The sequence below is a fragment of the Podarcis vaucheri genome (assembly GCF_965113315.1).
Source record: "Podarcis vaucheri genome assembly, chromosome: 14".
Taxonomy (NCBI): domain Eukaryota; kingdom Metazoa; phylum Chordata; class Lepidosauria; order Squamata; family Lacertidae; genus Podarcis; species Podarcis vaucheri.
Genome location: NC_138752.1, coordinates 41,760,467 through 41,775,669, shown reverse-complemented (window position 1 = coordinate 41,775,669; position 15,203 = coordinate 41,760,467). Strand labels below are relative to the sequence as shown.

At 43.6% G+C, this 15,203-nt stretch overlaps 1 protein-coding gene across 4 annotated transcripts in view; it reads right to left on the bottom strand.

The window, feature by feature from the left end:
- Positions 1-6,958: 6,958 nt before the first annotated feature.
- The window catches only part of ACSM5 (acyl-CoA synthetase medium chain family member 5), a 35,556-nt gene continuing 27,311 nt past the window's right edge, over positions 6,959-15,203 (bottom strand). For all 4 annotated transcript variants that reach the window (XM_082200106.1, XM_082200108.1, XM_082200109.1 and 1 more), the window contains exons 9-14: positions 14,884-14,964; positions 13,782-13,883; positions 12,329-12,456; positions 12,154-12,253; positions 10,659-10,778; positions 6,959-9,172 (exon numbers count right to left, since the gene is read on the bottom strand). In XM_082200106.1, the coding sequence (XP_082056232.1) occupies positions 9,086-9,172; positions 10,659-10,778; positions 12,154-12,253; positions 12,329-12,456; positions 13,782-13,883; positions 14,884-14,964 (618 nt within the window). In that variant the 3' untranslated portion in view covers positions 6,959-9,085. The remainder of the gene's footprint in view (positions 9,173-10,658; positions 10,779-12,153; positions 12,254-12,328; positions 12,457-13,781; positions 13,884-14,883; positions 14,965-15,203) is intronic.

The window sequence follows — 15,203 nt, the reverse complement described above, 5'->3', positions numbered from 1 at the left end:
GTGGCCAGCATGACTAAGCCCCTTCTGGCGAACCAGAGCAGCACACAGAAACACTGTTTACTTTCCCGCCTATTTATCTACTTGCACTTTGTCGTGCTTTCGAACTGGCAGAAGCAGGGACCAAGCAATGGGAGCTCACATCGTCATGGGGATTCAAACCGCGACCTTCTGATTGGTAAGCCCTAGGCTCAGTGGTTTAGACAAATACTATATATGTAAATATACAAATGCAAATACTACACACACACACACACACACACACACACTTATGTTTTTATGACATTGAATAAGCTTCATGGCTGAGTAGGGATTTAACCCTGGCCTCCCAAATCCTAGTCTGGCACTTGAACCACTACACCACACTGCCAGTTCACACTGTTGATCAGCCCGATGTTGCTGAACAACAACTCAGTGGATTTGTAACTGGCTGACTGACCAAACCCAAAGGGTGCTCATCAATGGTTCCTCTTCATCCTGGAGAAGAGTGACTAGTGGGGTGCCACAGGGTTCTGTCTTGGGCCCGGTCTTATTCAACATCTTTATCAACGACCTGGATGATGGACTCAAGGGCATCCTGATCAAATTTGCAGATGACACCAAACTGGGAGGGGTGGCTAACACCCCAGAGGACAGGATCACACTTCAAAACGACCTTGACAGATTAGAGAACTGGGCAAAAACAAACAAGATGAATTTTAACAGGGAGAAATGTAAAGTATTGCACTTGGGCAAAAAAAAAGAGAGAGGCACAAATACAAGATGGGTGACACCTGGCTTGAGAGCAGTACATGTGAAAAGGATCTAGGAGTCTTGGTTGACCACAAACTTGACATGAGCCAACAGTGTGACGCGGCAGCTAAAAAGCCAATGCAATTCTGGGCTGCATCAATAGGAGTATAGCATCTAGGGACTTCCGGGGTTGGCGCGATCTGGAAATGGCGGATTCCCTCCGAGCTCCGGAGGGAATCGGCTCAGCGGTGGATGGGTCTTTGCCGTGCCGGCGACACGGGGACCCTTAAAAACCGCAGGCGCGGAAGCCTGCGGACTGAAGACTCGGTGGGCACCTTAAGCGCCCCCCTGATTCGCGAAGAGCCTTTTTAAAGGCTGTGGAGGGGATACGGGGGACGGCGCGGTGCTGAGAGTCGATCGCTACCGCCGCTGAGTGAAGCCGCGAGCCATGACTGGAGAGCGCTGACTTCCTTCCTTGAAATTTGGCTGAAAAGAAGAACCCGTGAGTAAATTGGAATTGGACTTTAAGAATTTTACCTTTTGAATTTGAGACGATCGGGGGGTGTGCTAAAAGGAAGTCCGCACCCCCCCCTTGCAGACGATACAGAGCAACGATATAAGAACTAAGCTGGAGTGCCTACCCTGTAAAGGGTGAGTTTAAAAAGACAGTAACTTCCAAGATTTGGAAAAGTATCTTTGAGCAGGAGAGTGGAGTGTTGGAAGTCGTTTGTTTTGCTGTAAACAACCCCCCCTCCCGGGCCCGGGAGCGTCCTGTTTTGGAGCTTGTGTAAGAGGTACAGAGTTTGACAGCTGTCAAAGCTGTCAAACGGACTGTAAATAGTGAAAAATTGCAACTTAAGATTCCTCTGGATTAAAAGGAGTTACATTTGAACTAAAATTGTTGGAAATAAAGAAACAATAACAAGATAGAGGATTGTTGGAGAAAAGAACACTAAGTAACCAGATTCCCTCTAGGGGGAATTCTGTGGAATTACAATGGCTGTGGATGGAAAGATACTGGGGGAAATCGAAAGGATGTTCCATTTGGTGGGAATCTTACAAGAGCAGACTACGGGTATGAGCAAACAATTGATGACCTTGACTTCTGAAACAAGTAGCTCTGCTGAATGTAATGAGGACCTGAGTGAGAAAGAATCCACAGCTGAACTCGAAATGATAACTAAAGAAGAGGAGAAGACAAAACAAGAAAGAGAAAAAGTGAAGTGGGAAAACACTAACCAGAAGCTGACACCTGGGGAATATAAGCAAGGAGACTATTGGATTAAATCTGTTACAGGTCTACGAAAGATCCAGAAGACGAAAGTGGAGGCCCTGGGAGTTTATGAAATTCAGGACTTTGGAATAAAGAAATATAATTGGGGCCTCCACATAGACTCTGACCTTGATTACTTTCAAGATTCATGCCTTGTGGAAATTATCCAGCAGCTGTTTTTAAATATGGGAAGAGACTATGGACTGATTGTAAAAGAACTCCTTCGAGATTCGATGACCGACATAAAGGATTACCAACAAGACCGGCGGAGAGGGACTGAAAGAGACTTGAGAGCCTCGGACGTGAGGAACCCGGGCTAAGAACTGTTATTTTAGACATGTTTCGGGAAGGGACGCAAATCGGGGATGGGAGGGAGGGAAGGAACTAATTATAACAACACTCAAGACCAGGGGGTTTAGATAATAAGACTATCATTTAAGACAAAATGGGAAATCGATGGAAGGGAATTGGGGTCCAACTTAGAAAAATTTATTTTTGTTTTCTTTTTCTTTATAAAAGGACTAATATCAAGATGGACAAGAGAATGCTAATTTGCTGACATAAATTTGGGAATAGGGATGCAAGGGAGGGGGTGGGGGGAAGTCAAGGACCAGGGTTAGAAAATAAGTTTTTCGGAAATTATACATGTTTGTTGTTTTTTTGTGTTTGTTTTTGTGTTTTGTCGTTGTCTATATAAAATGTGAAAACCTAATAAAATTTTTTTTTTAAAAAAAAATAGGAGTATAGCATCTAGATCAAGGGAAGTAATAGTGCCACTGTATTCTGCTCTGGTCAGACCACACCTGGAGTACTGTGTCCAGTTCTGGGCACCACAGTTCAAGAAGGACACTGACAAACTGGAACGTGTCCAGAAGAGGGCAACCAAAATGGTCAAAGGCCTGGAAACGATGCCTTATGAGGAACGGCTAAGGGAGCTGGGCATGTTTAGCCTGGAGAAGAGGAGGTTAAGGGGTGATATGATAGCCATGTTCAAATATATAAAAGGATGTCATATAGAGGAGGGAGAAAGGTTGTTTTCTGCTGCTCCAGAGAAGCGGACACGGAGCAATGGATCCAAACTACAAGAAAGAAGATTCCAGCTAAACATTAGGAAGAACTTCCTGACAGTAAGAGCTGTTTGACAGTGGAATTTGCTGCCAATGAGTGTGGTGGAGTCTCCTACTTTGGAGGTCTTTAAGCAGAGGCTTGACAACCATATGTCGGGAGTGCTCTGATGGTCTTTCCTGCTTGGCAGGGGGTTGGACTCGATGGCCCTTGTGGTCTCTTCCAACTCTATGATTCTATGATTCCTATTATCCTTGACCATTGCCCAAGTAAGCTAGGGTTATAGGGGGTTGTAGTCTAAGAACGTTTGGAGGACTTTACCACCCATGCCATAAATGAAGAGGAAGAAAGAGAAATGCTCATTCAACATCTGCTGGATAAAATGAAGTTTTTCAGTGCCATTTTTGCTGTAGTTGGGGATTTAGGCCCATCTGGGGAGAGCACTAACCTGAGAATTCTGGTAGGTCAGGAACTGGAGCGAAAGGTTTGTAGGAGAAAGGGCTTCTTCACGGGGCTCTGTCGCTTTTCAGGGCACCTCTGTCTTCAAAGCAGTTGTGGCAGCTATTGCTTGGAGAACATCATCCGCACTGAGGGTCTTGAATTGCCTTGGCATGCACTTCCACAGCAAAAAGGTCTGTGGCCAAGTATTGGATGCCAGTATCCTCTAATAATTGACATAATCCGTAAAATATGATGGCACTTTGACCCTTCTCAGGCAACAGCTTGAGGAGGGAATGAAAGCAACAGGGTAAACATTTACATCTGCATACAGATTTCTTAACATTCACTCCCCACCCCTTCATTCCTAGAGTGACCCAAAAGATCCTCCTATCTCTCTGTGTTCAAGGGCTTTAAAGAAATCTCTGAGTTCTGTGTTCAGAGAAACAACATAGTGAGTCAGACCATTGGTCCATCAGCTTGGATAGCTCAGTTGGTTAGAGTGTGATGCTGACAATGCCCAGCTTGCAGGTTCGATCCCTGTATGGAACAGCTGCATATTCTTGCATTGCAGGGGGTGGGATCAGATGATCTTCAGGGTCCCTTCTAAGGCTACAATTCTAATTGGGTATCATCTGCACTAACTGGCTGTGAAGTACATTGAGCACTCAGCTGCAAACTATTATTATATGGTGGTACCTTGGTTTGCATACATCTTGGTTTGCATATGTTTTGGATTACAAACATGTCAAACCCAGAAGTGCGTGTCCCAGTTTGCAACCTTTTTTTGGATTACAACCGCCTTTTAGACTCCACTAACCCAGAAACAGTACCTTGGATTAAGAACTTTGCTTCAGGATGAGAACAGAAATCGTGCTCCAGTGGCGCGGTGGCAGCGGGAGGCCCCATTAGCTAAAGTGGTACCTCAGGTTAAGAACAGTTTCAGGTTAGGAACGGACCTCCAGAACAAATTAAGTTCTTAACCCGAGGTACCACTGTATAGCTGTAAACCAAGGTACCACTGTACTACCTATATTATTTTCATTTCTGGATGGCTAGGTGTTTTCACTGCAAACCTAAATGCCTGCTCTGAATTTTCAGCTGTTTGAAATTTAGGAACATCCAAAGCATGAGTATTTGTGGTCTGATCAGCTTAACATTTGAAGTGAGTCTGAAATCCTCCTGAAACCACAGCAGAGAATGATTAGTTATTCTGCCTTCCATATAACAAGGATACAATGAGTACAGAGATATTGGGAAAAGGTAAAATGGATGATTTGCCTGCTCTTTGTTACCAGAAAATAGGGAAATTAAGGGGGGGGAGGGCTTTTACATTAAGGGATTCAGAGTCCCCCAAGGTTGTTATCGGTCAGAGAAGAATGAGCTAAGGTAGGATCTAGTGAAAGCATGGCAGATCTTTATTATTCTATTGCAACAGAATCCACCCCGCCCAGGAGGTGAGGACCCAGAACAAAAGTGTGCAAAACCTTTTAAAGACTTTACAAACTGCCCAGCTCCTTAGCCCAGGACCACCCCAAAAGCATCATACACGTGTCACAGAAAGAGGTGGTCTACAACATAAATTTGAGAGTGTAGCTTGTCTCACGTCTGTGAAGATATCTGATAACGTTTGTTGATTGCCCTATCTTGACCAGTCTGGGTCATCCTTTTGAAAAGGTAAATTAGGGCTGCCATAGATCTGGACATTACTGGGACTTCAAAGGTGGAATTGACGTCCGGGAGGAATTTCCGAGAGGTGGTGGCGTAGGCAAGTCAATAGAGAAATCTTTTTTGGAGGGGGGGCGTTTGGGGTTTGGCCCAAAAAGCACATCAAATTTCGGAGTGTCCTACTTTTTACCTTTTGAAATATGGCAACCCTAGGTAAAAAGCTTAGTTCCTGATTCCCTTTCACAAATTTGTACCTACTGATACACAGAAGATGCTCTATTGACAGTTTGCTCTGCTTTTTTAAATTAGTATTTTATTAGAAGAATTTCGTTTATAAAAAGAGTGATGAAAAAGAAAAAGGAAAAACATGAATGAAAATAGAAATAAAAGAAAAACACTCAATTACATTTCCGTATGTTGTATACAGATGTGTATAGTCTTATTAGCCTAGTACAAATATCTTTATCAATAACTTAATATAGTCTGTGTAAAGTCATTTCATATATCATTATATCCATCCAAAGAAAGTCTGTGTCTATACGCAGTCTGTTCATATGTTGCTAATGCTGTCATATTGTCAAGCCGTTGATTAAGGGGAATCATATCTCTATTCCTCCAGTTCATCAATATCAATTTCTTAGCCACCATTATGGCACGTAGAATCCGTTTTCACTGTTCCGTTTTCACTTTCCATACAATAGGTATATAGTTCAAAAGAATGTTCACATTTGAAAATCTTAAATTCCTCCGTAACGTGTTATTTATACAATGCAACTCTTTCTCCCAAAACTTAGCGTGGGACATTGTTAAAAATATGTGTTTCAAAGAAGCATTGTCCATATTACATCTCCATTTTACATCTCCTGCTTAACAGATACTTGCCAAACCGGATTTGCAGAGGTTTCATTCCAAGCAGTTTATTTATTTACAGGATTTACAAGTGAAAAATAACTATTTGGAAAGTTATTCTCCCCCAGATACGTCCTTCTACAGCAGAGAAATATTTGGGGTCATTTAAGAGAGTCAAAATGGCTTTGGGATTGCTTTCCTGCACCATTTCAGAAAATGGTTTACATACCTCTGTATGTGTGTCCATCCTGGGTATTTATTAAATTTATTTTATTGGTTTTTGACATCTTAGAATTTGCATAATGCCTTCAAAAGAAGGTTCCAGGCAGATTACTGCATATAAAAACACAAGCAAACTAGTTACTGTTAACCATAATCCCTTCCCTCCCAAAATACAACTCCAAAATCAATAACCCATAGAACATATTACAGGGAGGACACTGAAATAATCTCTTCAGTTTTTGAAGGACAGGTTAAAGAGCTCTGTCTTCAGCAACCATTGAGACCTGTAAAGAGCTGGTGCCACATGTATCTTTGTGAGGAGGTAGTTTCGTATTCTTGGTGCCATCACTGAGAAGGCCCTCTAACTAAAGACCCACTTTGAACCTCTGAGAGTGGTGGCACCACCAGGAAGATCTCCTTTGATGATCTTAATTCCTGGGCTGGTCAATAGGGGAGGAAGCGTTCTTTCAGATATTTCACATGTGTTTAAGGAATGAGAAAACCCCTTTCTTTGTAGGGGATGAAATTTAAGATATAGTGTTGAGGGAGGGTCTAATAGTTTCTTTTTCCCTCCCTCCCTCCCTCCCTCCCTCCCTCCCTCTCTCCCTTGCTTCCTTCCTTCTTTCGTTTCTTTTCTTTATTAGTTTGTTTCTTTTGTTGTATTGTGTAAACTTTAATAACTATTCCCCCCCCAAAAAAAAGAGTGAAAACACCTTTATTTCCAGTGATTATTTATTTGGTACAATCAAAAAACTCTTTCCTTTGAAGAAATGCAAAGGTCAGCTCTGCAAACATGTTGCACAGTGGGCAGCATAACATAAAAGTTTCGTGTACATTAATGTCTTATAAAATTATGGCTGGCAGAATGCAAGGGAAATATACACAGGCTATGTGGCATTTCCGACCCAAGTGTTTCTGCAAAACTGTGCAAAGAACTAATGTTCTTCAATATATGTATATACGATGAGAAGGATCACAGCCTATGGCACTGGGCAAGGGTATTTTGCAACAGCGACAGATTTGCTCTGATGTCACCATGAACTTTGGCATTCAGTGGTGTGGTGTCTTGTCTTCTCTGGCTGCATTTGGTTAAATTACTGAGATGTAACAAAGGGATGGGCCAGCTGTATGTTGATTAGATGAGTGTTAAGGGAGCAGGTGGAGCTGTGGTCTAAACCACTGAGCCTCTTGGGCTTGCTGATCGGAAGGTCAGTGGTTCAAATCAGCACGAGAGGGTGAGCTCCCGTTGCTCTGTCCCAGCTCCTGCCAACCTAGCAATTCGAAAGTATGCCAGTGCAAGTAGATAAATAAGTACTGCTGTGAATGGAAGGTAAATGGCATTCCGTGCACTCTGGTTTCCATCACGGTGTCCCGTTGTGCCAGAAGCGGTTTAGGCATGCTGGCCACATGATCCAGAAAGCTGTCTATGGACAAACGCCTGCTCCCTCGGCCTGAAAGCGAGATGAGTGCCGCAACCCCATAGTCGCCTTTGACTGGACTTAACCATCCAGGGGTCCTTTACTAAAGGACCATTGACAGTTAAGTCCAGTCACAGACGACTCTGTGGTTGCGGAGCTCATCTTGCTTTACAGCCATGTGCAACCATGCTCCTCAGCAACACAAAGGAAGGGAAATATATGAATGACTTGGGGATGGGATAGAGATTAGTTCAGTTCATATTTTAATACAAACTTACCAGATTTGCACTTCCCAAACCAATACATTGGGGGGGGGGGGATGCAGCTCTCCTTTAAAATCCACATTTTACTGAATTTTGCAATGAAGTTTTCCAACCAAAGAATGTGTACATAGATGCACCTAGAAGTGCGCACATGAAAATAATACCCCAAAATTTGTGATGTTATGGGAAATTGTTTGCAAAAATCTATAAATTAGGTAGTGTTGCATACAAAAATGCATCTATTAGGAGAAATGCCGGCAGGAATGCCTATGGATTTTTGCGCAGACTAAGACAAACTAATCTAGAAACCGATTTAAGATTGGAAAAACTAGAAACCAGAATGAACAAATTTGCCCATCGCTAGAATGAGCTGAAGAACTGCAAGCTGTAGCAAACTACACATCCATTGCATTCTACATAGCTGGGTCTCTCCAGAAGTTGCTGGACTACAGCTCCCATAATTTCTAACCATTAGCCATGCTGTCTTGTGATGGATGGGAGATGGAATCCACCAACTTCATCTGAAGGGCCACAGGAAATAATAATAATAAACATGTAACGGTGAAGAATTCCTGATGTATTGCAGGTTCACTGTGGCAACAAAGGCCTGCATTCTCACTGCAATTTTGCACATTATATTTGAGCTTTCACAAGATGTAGAAAGGCAGTTCTGGAGAACTAAAGGAATGGAATGTAGTGTAAGTTTCATGCTCATTTCCATGTTATTTGGGTCTAGAAAAAAAATCAATTTGCAGCCCGACAACCTGGAAAATCACAGGAGCTTCACATGGCAATTTGCCCATCTTTTTCATGGGTCCATGCTATGAAGAGTTGTGAAGTGACACTCTCTGCTCATTTTAAGGCTTGTGCCTTTTCAAAACAGTTGGCTTGCTAAGAAAGCATGCTGGTATTTTGGCACAGAAAGTCATGCCGAAAAGGTAAAGCTAAGAAGAATGGTGGAATGTCAAGATATTCATATGAAGAGAAGCAAACTTAGGAGAAAGTATAGTTATTGTTGCTGGACAGCGTGAATCCCTTTGCTTGAGATATCAGAGCTTAGCAATAGATTAGGGTATGAAGGCAAGATGGGGAAACTCTCCATCGTCAGAGTGAACAGCTGATTGCAGGGCGATTCTGTATATGCAAATGCCCTTCTGAAGCTAGACAGTCCCCCACTCTCTTTTCCGTAAAACGTTCCTTCGCATTTTCCCTGCAGCTGTCTTTGGCAGCTCTTGGACAAACTCGACCTAGAAAAGTAAAAGACATTGACGTCATTTATCGCAGTCACATTACCACGGCTCACAAGAGTTTAGTGCTTTTCATGTGAGTGGAAGTGTCAAGTTAATGGCTTCTTCCAGCCAACAACAACAACAACATCTCCCCCCTGAAAACGTCTCCAGTCTACAATCATTGTTATTATTCATTAGACTTGTTCGTTACTTGAAGGCCTCCAAGCAACTTAACAGGCATACAAAAATTAATATAAATATATTACACCTTACAAAGCTAGCAAAACAACTCTTGTAACAGCTGGAGGAAGCTTTGGTAGAAAAGGATAGCATCATGGTTATCCCAAGGCCTGGCTGGAAAAAGGAAAGGCTTGACCTGAGACTGAAAATATGTCAGTGAAGGCACCAGATGGACATTGCTGGAGACAGCATTCCACAGATGATGATGATGATGATGAAGAAGAAGAGTTTGGATTTGATATCCCGCTTTATCACTACCCTAAGGAGTCTCAAAGTGGCTAACAGTCTCCTTTCCCTTCCTCCCCCACAACAAACACTCTGTGAGGTGAGTGGGGCTGAGAGACCAGAGAAGTGTGACTAGCCCAAGGTCACCCAGCAGCTGCATGTGGAGGAGCAGAGATGCAAACCCGGTTCACCAGATTACGAGTCTTAACCACTACACCACACTGGCTCCTTTGTTGAATAGCCAGTTGAATAGCCACAACTGACAAGGCCCTTTCGCTTGTCACTACCCTCCAAGCCTTCCTCAGATGAGGGACCTGGAGAAGGGCCTCTGAAGATCTAAGGACCCTAGTGGATCAGACTGAAAGCCAATGCAGTCCAGACTCTTCTTTCTCACGGTGACAGCCAGGTGCTTCTGGAAAGCCTACAAGCAGAACAGGAGCGTAATCACTCTGTTCCCTTGCAGCTAGTAATTCAGATGCTTGTTGCTACTGAAGCACAAGGAAGGATGATCCTGCCACCATGACTAGTACCCATGGACAGGGCTGGGCAATATCTGGTTTTCAACATCACGATATATCATTAGCTAAACATCTCGATATGCTGATATATCACGATGTCTGAAATAAGGAGGGTGCTATGTAGAGGCATTGGCTGTTTTCCCGGTTTTCCCTGCATTGTGATTTTTGCCGGAGCCTGTTCTTGTGGTTTGCAGCAGGCAGGGGAGACCTGAGCAAGCAGAGTTAACAGAGGCTGCAGGAATCGGGAGAAGATTGATAGATGAACTGTTGGTCTGACTTGGGATAAGGTCGCTTCCTCTCTTCCTACAACAATATCACATACAGAGAACCAGTGAAATCATTGCTGTCTTCCTGTACCTAGAGTCATGAGCAGGGAAAAGTCTCCCAGATCAGCACGAAGCCACTAGGACGCATATCACATCAGTCCAACAGGAAAGTGAGACACAACTTCTTGATTTCCCAAAGTTTGACTTCTCAACACACACTGCCATTTCCTGGTTAGGACCTGGGAAGATACTTGCCTTTCTAGGATACTTGTAAGGAGCAGTCACCTTTTTCACATGATCCTGGAGCTCCTTGATTAATTCTTCTGGGTCATGTGATAAAAAGGCAGGTGACAAGACGACAAAGGCTTTCACCACCTATAGGATGCCAATTGTATGTGCTTTAATGACTCAGAGAGAAAAAGTAGGTTTCAGTGTGATTAAGTGCTTGGTGTAGCAAAAGACACTCCATTCTATTCCCCCTTCCCCTCGTCCCCCTACAGTCAGCCAGCATTTCACATCCACTAAGCATGCTCTATTCTCATGTAGTTTCACCCCACTTAGGAAATTCCCCTCTAAATATTGCAAATTTGGGGGGTTCCCCTGAGCCTGCTGTTGCCCCAACTCTTGAGCATGGATGGTGCCATTTTATCTACAGAAGGATTCTCACTTGGAGAACTACAGGCCAAGATGGATCCAGATTGGATTATTGTAACTCACTCTACGTGGGGCTGCCCTTGAGACTGACCCAGAAACTCCAGCAGGTGCAGAATGCCTTGGCGAGACTCCTTACGGGGTCCTCGCTGTGAGATCACATTCACCCAGTGCTATACCAGCTGCACTGGCTCCCGGTGGAGTACAGGATCAAGTTTAAGGTGCTGGTTTTAACCTCTAAAGCCCTATACGGCCTAGGACCCTCGTACCTATGGGACCGCCTCTCCTGGTATGTCCCATGGAGGACCTTACGGTCTTCAAACAAAAACATCTTGGAGGTCCTGGGCCACAGAGAGGTTAGGCTGGCCTCAACCAGGGCCAGGGCTTTTTGGGCTGTGGCTCCAATCTGGTGGAAAGCTCTGTCACAAGAGACTAGGGCCCTGCGGGACTGACATCTTTCCGCAGGGCCTGCAAGACAGAGCTGTTCCGCCAGGCCTTTGGCCAGGGCACAGCCTCCTTTGGCAATCCTCCTTTGGCAATCCTCACAGAACTCTAGCCCAATGGTTGCCATCAATTTGATTTGAACTGATTTTATAATGAAATGATTTTAGAATGTTGTATTCTTTTACTGTTGTTAGCCGCTCTGAGCCTGGCTTCAGCTGGGGAGGGCGGGATATAAATAAAATTTTATTATTATTATTATTCATAAATTAATTTTGTGTTGGCCATAGCCAGAGCATAGCAAATATAACTGTTTGGAGGGAAGGGAAGACCAGGATTTAGGGATTCATGGAGGTTGGAAGCATCTCTAGGGAAAGGAAGATATTTAGACCCCATTGTGGTCCTGGTAAGATAATGCATTGGGCTGTCCCCCCCCCCGACTTTACATTTGTACCCAGCTGACCTAAGGTGAGTTTGCCCACTGAGAACATTTTCATAGTTCCTCGACTTAGAAGCATCCCTGAAATGCAGTACTGCCAGTACCGCTGTCATGTTTCAAGATTTATTACGCTTTCCCCAAGCAAGCGCACTGCATGTGGCTTTCTGCTGCTGAGTATCGTGTGTTGCAGAATGTGTTGGCTGCCTGAATCTCTGTTACCTCTCCTCTCACGGGATCTGGGCTGCTGACCACAGCCGATTCCACCACAGCTGGGTGCTCTATCAAGGCGCTCTCCACTTCAAATGGGCCGATACGGTACCTAAGAGAGAAAAGGAGGTCAGTCCCGTGCCTTTTGTGGCAGAGCAAATGGAAAAGCCAACTGAACCAAACCTACCCAGCCGAATTAATCAAATCGTCTGATCTTCCGACAAAAAAGAAATAACCTTCTTCATCTTTAATCGCTCTGTCTCCAGTGATATAAAAATCGCCACGTTCACTAGCTGCTGTTTTCTCAGGGTTATCCTGGCAACAACAACCAGACAACATTTCAACCAATGACTGCTGATCTGTCCCTTTTGGTAATGGTGCCTCGAGATAAAATAGCAAGGCGACTGGCTCTTGGGTTGATTACAGGGCCAGCTCCAGATCTTGGAGGGTCCTTGGACCAGATGTTGTTACTTCCTCTGCCCTAACTGAGTGGGTCCTACCTCCTCCTCTCTGTTGCCTCTATTTTCTCATACGCTCCACCAGACCCTAAACCAAACCACCATGCAAAGGGAGAGTGGATGGTTTAAAAAGAGGATTAGACAAATTCATGGATGATGAAGTTACAAATAGATTCTAGCCATGATAGCTATTTTCCATCTCCACCATCGGAGACAGCATGACTGTGAATACCAGTTGTTGGGATTCACAAATGGGGAAAGGGCTGTTGCACCGAGGTCCTGCAAAGCCATTTCCCCTAATATAACACAGCTAGATAAGTTATTTCCACCAACGTATGCATTTTATGCAGTTTGCCCTGGTATATGCCCTTTTTTTGGGTACACATTCCACGACATTGCAAAATTCAGAAAAGTGCAAATTCCAAAGGATGGCTGTGTTTCAGTTTGGGTATTGTTTTGGGAAGTGCAAATGAAGAAGGTTCATCTTTACATGTGAATGGGATCAAATCCCTTCCCCCATCCCTTACCACAACCGAACCCTGTTACAAATGCAAACCCAGATCAAGTAGAGTTTGGATTTGATATCCCGCTTTATCACTACCTGAAGGAATCTCAAAGCGGCTAACATTCTCCTTTCCCTTCCTCCCCCACAACAAACACTCTGTGAGGTGAGTGGGGCTGAGAGACTTCAGAGAAGTGTGACTAGCCGAAGGTCACCCAGCAGCTGCATGTGGAGGAGCGGAGACGCGAACCCAGTTCACTAGATTACAAGTCTACCGCTCTTAACCACTACACCACACTGGCTCTCTCAAGTGAAGCTGTTAGTGAACATTTTCACCAGACCTGCTGGGGAACACCAAATCGAGTTATTATTATTATTTATTAGAAAACGCTACACAAAAATGAACATAAAAACCCAAAATATCTCCATCCCGCAAGAACAGAGAAGTACAACTCATCATTAGAGCAGGGGCAGGCAACATGATGCCTTTCATATGTTACTGAATTACAGCTCACATCTGTTGAGGCTGATAGGAGTCGAAGACCTACAATATCTGGAGGGTACAGCTTTGCCTCCCCCTGGCTTAAAAAGTTACACAGGAATATGTAGCAAGAGTCTTATGTGTTGATTTTCTTCTCCTTCCTTAGTTTGCCCACTTCATCATCTCAAATAATACTTACTAAGTACCCTGAGAAAAGACAAAATGGTCGCTTGGGTTTGATCCTGATCGCAATGTACCCTTCTTGTCCTGGAGGTTGTACATTGCCTTCATCATCTACAGTCTGTAGGAACAAGCAAACAAAAAAAAAACAAAAAAACAAAAAACAAAACAGAAGGAAGCTTCCCAAAATGCACATATTTTTTCAATTGACTGGCCTTGATTTAATATTCATATGCATATCCTTGGGTCTCTGTGGCACCCATTAGGTTCTATGGAATAAATAAAAATAGAGAAAGCTTGTTCTTAGGGTTCTGTTACACTTGAAGAAATGGGAAAGAGTAGGAACATGGAGAACTGAACTATGCAAGTGAGGATTGACTTAGTAATCAATGGCCCCCATTAAGTTCTATAGTATACAGTGGTGCCTCGCAAGATGAAAATAATCCATTCCGCGAGTCTCTTCATCTAGCGGTTTTTTCGTCTTGCGAAGCAACCCTATTAGCGGCTCAGTGGCTTAGCGCTATTAGCGGTTTAGCGGCTATTAAAGGCTTAGCGGCTAAAAGGCTATTAGCGGCTTAGCGGCTTAGCGGCTTAGAAAAAGGGGGGAAGCGAAAAAAATCGCAAGACGTTTTCGTCTTGCGAAGCAAGCCCATAGGGAAATTCATCTTGCGAAGTGCATCAAAAACCAAAAACCCTTTCATCTAGCGGGTTTTTCGTCTTGCGAGGCATTCGTCTTGCGGGGCACCACTGTATATATAATGCATGCATTGTGTGTGTGTGTGTGTGTGTGTGTGTGTTCACAGAGTTCTAGTACATGATATTCTATCGAGAAATGGAAAACATTTGAGAATCTTTAGATAAAGAAAGAGGGGGCTAATCAGTTTTCATTGATTCCCATTCAATTCTTTGGAACAAGGAAAATGGACTGCTCAGCTGGGACACAGCTGAGAAAAGAGCAAATTACTTTGCATACAAAGGACTTCCCCGCCATTCATAATAATGGGGATTTACTTGGTGACAGATAAATTATAGGGAATTAAAGTACAAGGATAAAGAATATTTATTCTCTGTTTTCTTCAAGCCTTTCGATGGACACCATTCTGGTAAATTTAAGTTTGTACCTGGACATCATATGGTGGAGAAGCCATTCCTAGTGAGCCCGGTTTGATTTTCATTCCCTTTATATTGGAACATATTGTTACCTGTAAGAAGGAGAGAAAGAGAGATCGAGAGAGCACAATACAACTAAATGAAATTTGGGGTGATTTTGGAGAGGGAGGAGATTGTTTTCACTGTGGCATGAGAAGACAGCATACCAATCTAAGACAAGCAAGGTTTGGTCTAGGAGCAAAGGGGATCGAGAGGTGCATGTAGAAACTAGCGCCCAGGAAAAAAGAAAGATTTACATTCCTTGCTCCGTCCACTTTTGTCCCTAGAATAT